The 11,808-nt window shown below is 37.0% G+C and overlaps 1 protein-coding gene across 2 annotated transcripts in view; it reads left to right on the forward strand.

Moving 5' to 3' along the window:
* Positions 1–11,808, forward strand: part of Epb41l4a (erythrocyte membrane protein band 4.1 like 4A) — a 227,802-nt gene that overhangs the window by 145,387 nt on the left and 70,607 nt on the right. For both annotated transcript variants that reach the window (XM_013020442.1, XM_013020443.1), the window contains exons 10-11: positions 7,879–7,970; positions 9,300–9,377. In XM_013020442.1, the coding sequence (XP_012875896.1) occupies positions 7,879–7,970; positions 9,300–9,377 (170 nt within the window). The remainder of the gene's footprint in view (positions 1–7,878; positions 7,971–9,299; positions 9,378–11,808) is intronic.

Raw genomic sequence — 11,808 nt, forward strand, 5'->3', positions numbered from 1 at the left:
ACATACAAAGCAACAAAGAAATAATCTTATAAATGCGTTAGAAACAAATGCATGAAAGAAAAAAAACATTTAAATACATATCTAAGGGTTCATTTTCCTAACATCACATTATCTAACCTTTTCTGCTTGATGTGCCTAACTTTTTATTTGCAAGTTGTTCTAGATTTGGTCAACAGAAGTCCCTTTAGCCCCTGTGCCCTTTAGATTTTTGTCCATCATTAGTTGTGTACTTCTTCCCTTTTGATATAGTATGGTATTTCAGGTGCATTTTGTATCTCTCTCTCTCCTACCCTGGTATCAGCCATGTCTCTAAGAAGCCCTGGTTCATTTGTGTGGGGGAATGGTTGCAGTCTCTGTGCTGGGTGTAGTCATTACTGCTGGGAGAATTTGGCCACCTACCCTTTTCAAGTAGACAGCACGAGGCAATCTTTATGCTTATATACAAGCTTAGCCCACAAACACAAATGCATACATTTGTGCATGTGAAGCTGAACATACACATACTCATGCATATTTTAGAAATACTGAGTTCACAACATACCTCATATCCACAGGGTTCTTTCTTGCCTTCTTTCATTTCATGTTTTTATGTTCTTTCTTTGACCATGAGAATTTTGGCTCCCAGTAACAGTAACACAATTGACTCATTCACTTAGATCTAAAATGCATATCAAATTTCAGAACCACTTTGGCTAAACCACTAAAATTATTTGCAGTTCTTTCAATCACATACACTATGTTGCCAAGACTAAGAGCTTCTACTGTACTGTGTTCAAAACTTCCACCCTTCCTCCATCTCTCCTTTTCCCCCTTCCTCCCTCCTTTTCTCTTTTCATTCCTTCCTTCCTCATTATTGTGGCTGTTTATTCACTCAAAATGCAATTAAGTTTATTTGTTTCAGTTAATGTTCAGTTCTGGTTCCCTTCCTTTCACATTCTTACTTGCTTAGTTGTACACTTTGAAAGGTAAAAGATTAGCATGAATGCAAAAGTCAAACTAGACAACAAAGACACACTCAGAGAAGTGTCATGTTCCTTCAGGACTGTTTTTCTCTCTTCCTTGTAGATGTGAATCTTTACTGTTTTCTAGTTTATCTTTCTTGTGTTTCTTTTTATGCACAGAAGCATTTTTTCTTCTTTTTCTTCTTTCTTCTGGAAGTTGCATACATATAAAGTCCTTTGCATCTTTCTCCCATCTTTTTCTCTTATCAGTTTATTGAGTATTCCCTCCTTTCTTTTCTCTTCTCTGGCTCCTTTTCTCTCTCCTTTTCACTGAATCCAACGTTTGCATATGAAAGGCAAGTTCTACCACTGAGCCACTGGCCCTTCATTTTTGTTTTTTTGCAGGATCCATTGAGTATAGATTCCCTACTTTATTCAACCAATTATGTATGTTGAATACTTAGGTAGATTTCAATATCTTGCATTTATACTTTCTTCTTCATTCAACAACCATACATATATTTTTTTAGAGAGGAGTCTGTGTAGTAAGTTCCTTGGAGTGGTTTTGCTTAGTCAGAGGGTAAGTGCATATGTACGTTGTTTTTTTGTTGTTATTTCTGTATTCATCTCCCTGTCCTACTTTCCTCCCATAGTAGTACCATTTAGCATTTCCACCTATACCATATGAAAATACCAGAACTATAGATTTAATACTTGCCTTCCTCCAACTATTCTTAGAAATATTTGTGTCCTGGTGTTTGGTTGAAATTCTTGTGATAAACTACTAGGGTTCTGGTTAGGTAACATGGTTTAAGTCCAGGGCTCTCTTTACTATCTAACTTTGGACAATTCACTGAGCACCATTTTATCTACATTTTTAAATCTGCAGAATGAGAATTCTTTTACAGAGTTGTTGAGAGGTTGAAATCACCCAGTGAGAAGTCAGATATGTAATAGGAACCCAGTCCATGCCTTTGCATGGGGACTGTTTTGGTGGTGTGCCCTCTGAACAACTGGAATCTTACACAGGAAGTCCTGTGGGATCACCTTGTTCTCGCCAGGCTTGTCCTGTGACCATCTTATGCCAGGGCAGGAAGGAAGCCCAGATCTTCACTAGATGGTGTGTTTTGTTGCCTTTCCTAATAACTAAAACACATAGGCCATTTGTTCAGAAAGTATTTGCTTATAATTATGCTTAGAAGGAATGAAAATCATCCTATAAAAAAGTTTAAATTGAGTAGCAGTGGGTCCTAACCAGATATACCTTCATTTAACAAGCATAACAATATTTATGAGACTCTTTAACATTTGTAAGAAAGGAAATAAAACTTAATTATCATTAAAAACAAAATTTAATCTGCATTTATGAGAGGGAAATGTTGATATTTGGAAATATTATAGTTCCTCTAAAGAGCAGATGAAGGAGTGATAGAGTAGAAATGGTAACAGAAGTAAACCATCTGGATCCCTAGGTTTCCATCTGTGAATTCTTTCAATTAGGAAGAAACCTCAATATAATAGTTTCCCAAAGTTTCCTGAAATCTGATGTAACTGTTATTTAATGTTTTGGCTCGCATTTTCTTTTACTTTTTTTTAAAAGAAGAATTTTTTATTGCCATCAATTTGTATAAGGTGGGGGGGTGGTTCATTTTAATATATCCATTTGTATTCAATAGATCTTGATGAGAATTATTGACTCTGTCATTCTTCTTCCTCTTGTCTCCCCCTTCTCCAAGCCAGTCCCCAAAAAGCTTCAGTGGTCCATTTTCATATGCATACATAAAATATTTTGACCACATTCACCACCTTTCACCCCTTTTTGTTTACGACCCTCCTCTTACTTGAGCTTATTCTCTTTTTGAATTTTGTGGAGGAAAAGAAATAAGAGGAGAAGCAGCATAATCTAACACATCCTTTGCCTTTTGTAATTTATGTTCACTGAACTAGGAGGAAATTTATCTATCAACAAATTAACTTATTCATCCAGAAAATGATTACCCATTTATTATGTATTTTCAAATCCACACATCTGACAAATACTATAATATTTCTCTTGTTTGTACTTATTCTTTTGTGCTGGTCTTGGAGCTTGAATTTAGGGCCTCGGAGTTGCCCCTGAACTTGTTTTGCTCAAGTTAGTATTCTGCCACTTGAGCCATAGCAATACTTCTGGCTTTTTTTTTAACGGGGGGGGGGTGTTATTCATTAGGGATAAGAGTCTCACAGACTTTCTTGCCCAGGCTGGCTTCAAATTGTGATCCTTAGATCTCAGCCTCTGGTCTCAGTAGGTAAGATTACAGGTATGAGCCACTGGTACCCAGTTCCTGTTTTTATTTCTACTATGAAATACACTTACAGACCGGGAACTAATTTTATTTTCTTAAGTGATGCTGAAGTGTTCAGTGATTCTCAGTTAAAATGTATTTGTATTTTCAAAAGTACTTAATAACTGATACGTGTACGTACATGTATAGAACAGTATTTATATGCACCACCATCTTTTCTAAACTAGAGTATTTAAAATACACTAATGTGGAAAACAGTTCTGAGTCCAAATTAATTAGTAAAACAACCCACTACGTCTCCAGTGAATGGAGAGGCATGGAGCACAATGCCACATTGAAAGGTGAAAAGGTATAGCCAACATTTCCCATGTTTATGGACCACAGAACCTCTTAGGCCACTATTAGAAGATACTCGTAAGAACTGTTCTCTGAGAGCATTATGCAACTACAAAGCTTGTAAGAATAATATATCCTCAGTGTTCCAAAATTGCTTTCTGACCTACTCTCCTAGGTAATAACAAAGCTAATAGCTTTGTTTTTCAGGAAGCACTGAATTGGTTAGCTGAATTTGAACTTGTTGCCTATAGGCAACAAGATAAAAATACAGAAATACCTCTTTTGGTATCTATCTCCAGTTAAAGAATACACCCACCCCACCTTGTTTCACTGCTTGCTTTTCTTTGCTTTGTCAGTAATTAAGAAGAACATTGTTGTAGTCATTTATTAGGCATCTATTTTTTCCCACCCATGCCTAAAGTAAGTTAAAGAGTTCATAATAGTAATTGTATAAGTCTTGTATAGATTGAATGTAAAAAAAAAAGCAAAAGTCCCATAATACTTGGGATAAGATTGCATCTTATCATTGTTAGAAGTACTGATCTCCTTGGTTCCTGAATAATAACCTACATGGTGTATACTTTGGGTATACATGGACCTTGACTATTCTCCTGACCTTGAATGTGAGTGAAATACACAATAATTCATCTCCTTAATATTGGGGAGGCTGAGAAAGGCAGGGCATCCAGCTGTGATTGCTTCCCAAAATAGATGTAGGGAGAGACCAGATAAAATACATGGATTACATGTGGTAGGGAGGGTCTGTATCAAAAACATAAGCTTGTGAGGGGCTGTAGTGGAATAAAGAGTACCATGCCTCTTGCAGTTGGTTACATACTCTTCATTGTGTGTGGGTACTTGTGAGAGATGCTGGGAAATGTAGTTCATTTTTTTAATCTTGCCAAGAGACTCATAGCCAGCAAAGACAGGTAAAGAGACTGACCAGAGGGACCAGAGACTGATCAGTTGGGAGTTGGTGGCTATTCTATAACCCCTAGATTCTTAGAAATGATAGAAATGAGGGCTTGGGCTGGGAAGGTGGCTCAGTGGTAGAGTGCTTGCCTTGCGTGCATGAGGCCCTGGGTTAAGCAGAAAAAGCTGGAAGTGGTGCTGTGGCTCAAATGGTAGAGTGCTAGGCTTGAGCTGAAGAGTTGAGGGACAGCGCCCAGGCCCAGAGTTCAGGCCCCACAACTGACAAAAAAAAAAAAAAAGAAGGCTTGATCCAAGTGTATATAAAGACTCAGGAGACAGTGATATTCACAAGATATCTGAATTATAAAAGCCTTAGCATGATTCATTGATAAAATTAAAAAGTACATTCAGAAAATAGCTTTGCTTCTGGCTTGAAATGACCATAGCTATAAAGATATTTGAATAATTTTGCAAAAAAGGCAAGCCTTGGCCATTTGGACAGCAAGGTACTTTAGCAATGGCTTGTGATGAGCTTCTTTTTTTTTTTTTTTTTTTGTGATGAGCTTCTTTAGCTAAGCAGCTCATCTCTGCTCATCTCTGGCTGAGTGAGTGGAAATATGCTAAGGGCCATGTCTATTTGGAAAAGGATTAACAAGGAGGGGTGGAGTGGAAAGAGACATGTGAAATGTCCTGCCAGTTCATTCATGCCAACGGTTACTCTGTGTGTGTGGCAAAAGTATACAGAATTTATTCAGAATACCTGGCTCCTATATTGCTTATGTTAATTCTCCTTTTGGCATTTGGATCTCTCTACCAATAATGAGAGGAAAAGTGGGCAGTTTGTCTTCAAGCCCTGTAAATAGAGAATGAGTTCATACTTGCATTTGCTCATGGCAGAAAGAATTAAGAGACCTGTGGGAGGCTCTTTACTTCCTTTATTTTGTACCTAAAGAAACAGAAAAGCCTAATTCTGGTTGGAATTAAAAAGTGCCTTTTATCCTTCCATTAAGTGATGGTAGTTTAAGAATGTGTATTAAGAATTAAATTAAACTGTGACCAGTTTCTACTTGAAAAATAAAAGAATACAGACATTGGTGTGAAAGGGAAAGTGAAAACCAGCCCAATGGGAGCATAAGATTTGGAAGAGATCAATCTCATTTTGTATTGAAAATTGAAAGCTTTTAAGTTTCTCCTCCTCTTTAGACAATTTGTTTTTTTTTTAATTTTATTTGTGAAGATACTGTACAGAGGGGTTACAATTACATGGGCAGGATAATGCGTACATTTCTTACCAAGCATTGCAGCCTCCTTTTGTTTACCCTTCACATCCCTTCCCAGCCTCCCCCCTCCCCCCCAATCCCAATCTTACAATTTGTATTTGGTATTTAATTATACCTTATCTATGAGTGATTTTGCTGAAATATGAAAGTTTATGTGTTGCAGACAAGTTATCTGTGGCCATCATTTCTTACAGTGGTAATGCCCAGTGTGTCCTGTGATACCTGGTACATCCTGTTGCGGGGGGGGGGGGGGTGGCCAAGTCTCTGTGTGTGAGGAAGGTGGTGGTTGGGGGAGGGAGGGACAGCTTGTCTGTGTTCTTTCTTTGTCTTGACAATTTTTTTCTGGTAGAATGCCTTCACAAGCAGACTTAGTTTTAGGTGAGTGGCCTATGTATTATGTTTAGGATTATCTAATGCCCTGTAATAGAAATTGTGGTAGAATAGATTCGGGAAGGGACTTGGGACAGTGGTAGAAGGGAGATTGACTTGTGTCAGTCATTATGCACCAACTTTGGAAAGTTTTGCTTTACTACTATGCATATATCATATTTATTTTAAAGGAAAACAGATTATTCTTTGAATATTTTCATCTCTGGACAGAATCCTGGGTTTTCCTACCTTGTCCTGCAAGAAACATGTGATATCTTCCTGTGAATTCATTGACTTTGCTTCCTCATCTCTAATTTTAAAATTTCTACTCATTTCACAAAAGTCACCATGAAATGCAGTGATCTTTCAAACCCATTTGACCGTTTGACCTTTGTCTTGTTTTGCCCCCTTCTCTGCACCCCCACAGCACTTTGCTGCCACTTTACCATTAACATTCTGCTCTCCCTTCCTGAGCCCTCTTGTTTATGCCCAGTGAGATATCCAGTGTCAGTAGAACTAAGCAGCCCATTTGGCATTCCCTAGGTACCCCAACCCACTCAGCCTTTGCTTAGTGTCCATTCCCTCACTAGCCAAATCCCCCTGCTGCTTTCCCATTTGCTGTATTTTAATAGTTAGAAACATTCGAGCCAAAAACAAACAAAAAAACAAGAAAAAAAACACCTGAGAATAATCCTAAATTTCATCCTCCTATAATTTTGGAATTCCAGACAGCTTTACTGTAATCTGAGTGTCTTGGCTTTGTTTCCACCCTGTCTCTTCATTTTACAAGTAGCTCTTCGGTTAGACAGTGCCATTCCAATTGCACTTAGGAGGAATTTCATGCATATAAATGTTCTTTCCTTGTTAAAAAGTGGGGGACAAATCATTTCAATGATCCCCTGCCCTGACAGTTTAGTGTTTATGAGTCTAGAGGAAGCTCATTCCAGAAGAATTGCCATGTTGGAGACTTGAGTTTGGTTTTTAAATTTGAAATGAAATGAGCAGTTATAGCACTTCCCAGAACATAGGGTTTATTGTTATGGCATTCATTCTGTATTTTGTTTGATTTTCTGTTTAGTAACTTAAAAGTAATATCTTCTGCCAAATTAGGATTAACTTTAATATGTCTGCAATTTCTTACATATTCAATATATTAGATTAAAATCATTAAATAAACAGCTAGATTAAAATAACTAAGATTTATTATATCCTCATTATGTGACACTCGATGCTATCTTATCATTTAATTTAATCTGCCTGGTAATTTGAGGTAAAATGGAGAAGCTGGGTTCTGAGTTTTTTTCAATTTGCACAGGTTATGCTGCAGTGGCATGCCTCTTTCCAGTGATTTCTCCTGAGGCTCGTTAGATATCAGCTTTAGTATGACCTGTACTTCCCTGAAAGTAGCAGAGTTAAGGACTGGATTTATAGGAGTATCTTTTTATTGAGGGCTGAATTCCACAGTCTGTAATTTTTGTTCATCAGGGGCCATTTCTGATGGCAGGAATTTCAGGAGTCCAGTGTTATCACCAGGGTTATTCAGCCGTTGGGTGATGCAAAAGTAGAGGGTAAAATGTTGGACTAAGACTGAATGGAAAGTGATTTTAATGTGGCTTTCCAAAAATCATTACCAAGAGATAATTATTTGTTTTATGTGATAATAATCTCTTTGCTGACTTTTTTACCTACAGGAGGGCAGGCATCTGAAAAGTATTATGGTCAATAACTCATTCTTTCTTTTTCTCTGCCTCTCAGTGCAACGAAACCTCATTCTTTTTTGAAGCTCGAAGTAAAACCGCTTGCAAGCACCTCTGGAAGTGCAGTGTAGAACATCATACATTTTTTAGGTACGTTTTGTATACTGTACTGGACAGTTTTGTACACTGTTCTAATAAATAAAAATAGTGTTTCTTTTTATAGCAAATATTTTATTCTGTCTACAGACAACTGTAGAGATGTTCCTTTTTATTAATCTATTTTGACTCTTAATTTATTGTGGCACAGCACAGGGCTTACTAGAATGATGAAGGCATTTAGACAGAGGGGTCGAATGAGATTACCATGGAAATGATGATAGGAAAGGAAAATTAGAAAGCTAAAAGCTGAGCTCTGGACCTTCCCTGGATTTGGAGGAAAGGAACTGCTGAGAAGACAGGAGAAACAGCAACTAGGATGCTGTGTTAGATCGTTGGAAAGGAGGAGCAGAATGCAGGAATTATATGCAGTGTGCACAGGCAGGGGACATGGGGAGAGAGCCTTAGGTAAGATGAAGTCAGAAAATTCGCTTATCAACACACCATCTTCATTGTTTCATGTCCTTACATTGTAAAGATAAAATAAGAATTTAACAGGTAAAACAGTCTTTATTATTTCTTTTAAAGGACCGAGGTTAGATTCTTTCTCTTATTTCTATTTATTTTAGGTTGAGCAATTTCTCTGGTATAGGAGAGAAATATTCTATCAAATGACTAGTGTCCTTCATATGATTTGTCTTAGGGGAAGGATGTGACCCAGAAAGCAGATCTAAGCCTTTGCCTTTAGTTCAGTGAGTCTATCTATTGACAGTACCCTGACATGAGGGCTGGGCATGGTGGTGCATGCCTGTGATTCCAGCTAGGCAGGAGGGCAGGGATAGGAGGGTATTACCATCTGAGGCTAGAGACCCTGTTGGAAAATAGACTACATGAAGAGGGGCTGGAGATGTGGTCAAAGTGTAGAGGGGCAAGTTCAATGTCTTGAGTTCCAAACCCAATACTGCCTTAAAACAGGAAAATACTGGAGTATACTATAAAAATGAATGAAGTACTGTGTCTAATGTGATTAACTGCCATGGAGACCATAATGTGAGAAAATCAATTTAAGCAGAGGAAGTTAGTTGAGTCACAGCTAAAACTTCCTAGGGCAAAGACATATGTATATAATGCTCTGTAGAGGTATGAGTTGAGTATTTGATATTATTATACATATAAAATAACATCCTAAGCTATGGCTCTGTTTCAGGTATTCTCTTAGTAATTGCTTATCATTTCTTGCCAATATTTAGAATAAATTCAGTATTCTGATTAGTTTTGTTAAAATATGTTGACTAGTTTTGCTATATTTTCTAAATAGCTTTATGCTTAGATGTTGTACAAGTATCTGTGTTTATGAAGTTTTTTTTTCCTAAAAAAAATTAGAATGCCGGAAACAGAATCAAATTCATTGTCAAGAAAACTTAGCAAATTTGGATCCATAAGCTATAAGCACCGCTACAGGTAAATGACATTTTTCCTCCCTTTGGAGTTTGTGCATGTAAATAAGTATTTAATTCAGCTGCCCTCAGACATGCATCATGACGTGTGTGATTTAATTGTTTTCTTTCTTCCATGCTTTGTAACTAGCAGTTTATTAAAGTTTTCTTCCTTGACAAACATGACTTTCTGATTGGACTATAGTAAATGTCTGCTTTCACTGTACTAAGTTCAGGACTTTTAGAATATAGTTTATTATTTAAGTTTTCATTTTTATGTGGTTATAAATTATTTCTAATTATGATCTATGAGCAAATAGATATTCTGAATAGTGGCCATGTGTTCTTAACACATTCAGTTTATCACCTATTGACTACAATGTACCTTTTACATTATAAAACATATCAATACTTGATATTATACATATAGAGGGATCTATATGTGTAATATCAAACCATGTTTCTGAAGTACAATGTTACTATATGCGTAAAAACTGCTTATCATGATTATCATTATTGAGTTATAATTAAGGATCATTATTGTCTGAATGTTTTCCTTTTATTGCTTCATTTAATCATCGAAGCAGAGAAGAGGCTTTCCTCATGTCTGGCAGTCTCAGGCCACAGCCTTTGCTTTTACATCAAACAGCCTGATGATGCAGAAGCATGATAGTACTGCAGCTTGTGTCTTTTTCTAATGCTAGCAGTAAAAGGGGGACTGTGTTCTCTATTTTGAAGAAACATTTGTTTTGTTTCAATTCATTCTGTTCATCAGTGAGCCCGTGATGGGCAAGACATGCTGTTAGGATCCCAGGGATACAAAGAATGTGATCTAACCATTTCTCCCTTCAAAGAGACATTGTATTATGCTGTGAGGTAGGTTACCAGGCCTACACTACTAAGCATCAAGTAGAAATGGCACCCTGGAGACAAGACCTTCTTCTTATTCCATTAGAGATGTCACAGAAGACTTAAAAATAAAGTAGTCACATGGACAGAACTATGACAGTTCTTTCACTTTAATAACTCTCTTGTCTTAAATTTAAGACTAGAGTAAGAGTTATTAAATGTTAATATTAAAGTGATTAATATTATATGTTCAGTGCATTTCCCTAGCATAAAAAACCAAATAGCAACAAAAAAAGTTTGAAAAGGTAAGTCTTAATGAGAATGGAGATTAGAAATCATGATTATATTTACTATTTGTAGGTATTGTTTATGTTGTTTATATATTAAACCCAAAAGATAGAAATAGATCATTCACAATTCCAAAAATAATTTTAAAAAGTAAATGTTAGAGAAATTAAAACCAAAAAGTTTTGTGATTGAATTCAAGACCTACTCCCAGTCCTTTAGTTTTTTTGTTCAAGGCTGGTGCTCTACTTTAGCCACATCTCTACCTCAAGCTTTTTGGTGGTTAATTCAAGATAAGAGTCTCGTGTATTTTTCTGCTTGAGCTGTCATTGAACCATGATCCTCAGATCTCAGCCTCCTGAATAGCTAGAATGATAGGTGTGAGCTAGAGCCTGGCAATTCTTCTATAATGTATTGGTTAATTCTTAAGTATTTAACCCTCAGGCAAGATTAGGAGGGCTGAAGTAAGATTATTTACTTTTACATTTAGGATAGCTAACTGCCAGGATGGAAGCTGTTCTTTATCTGCATGTAAACCTTTGCCAGGGTTAGAAAATAGGCAAATCTTTCTCCTGGTCACTAGAATGCAGCTGGTAAGAAGGCATCTGTCTTAGTGATGTTATGATTAAAATGAGAACATATGCTGTAGCTGACTTCCACAAACATAACCATACATGATTCCCCAAATTTATTGAAATGCAAATGTTGTGGCTATTGGGAGTTACTATTAAGAAGTTATTGAATTTTGCATATTAAATATCATTTCTTCCAAGCAAGTAATTAAAGGTAACCTTTGCAGAATTGGAGTCGCTGCTAAATCTTTTCTAATTTTATGGCTAATGTTGACTGCCTAGTCAATCTTAACGAAACCCAAATCTACATGTCTGTATGTAAGACTCACTAACCTTATTCCAATTTTGGAAGAGATATGATTTGTTTCCCTTTACAGAGTTTAGGAGAACAGGTCTCTGACTCTTGGTAAAAGATGACAGACAGATGGGTTGGGATTTAGCCTAGTGGAAGAGTGATTATCTAATCTGTGCAAGAGGCTGAGTTGGGTCCTTAGTTAGTACTAAAAAAAAAAAAAAACAGACAATAGCCCTTAATTAGCATTGTGTTCCTCTCCCTTTGTTGAGGCAATCTGGAGCTACCCTGGAATGAAGGCAGAGCTCTGGACCACAGGCAGCCCAACCCCTCTTATCCTGGAGGCTGTCAGAGTTGAGGGGAAAGACAGCCTCTCAGGTGGCCGTAGTATGTGAATGTGGAGGGGTGTGTGTGTGTGTGTGTGTGTGTGTGTGTGTGTGTGTGTGTGTGTGTGTGTG

The sequence above is a fragment of the Dipodomys ordii genome, unplaced genomic scaffold, assembly GCF_000151885.1.
Source record: "Dipodomys ordii isolate 6190 unplaced genomic scaffold, Dord_2.0 Scaffold50, whole genome shotgun sequence".
In the NCBI taxonomy this organism is placed as follows: domain Eukaryota; kingdom Metazoa; phylum Chordata; class Mammalia; order Rodentia; family Heteromyidae; genus Dipodomys; species Dipodomys ordii.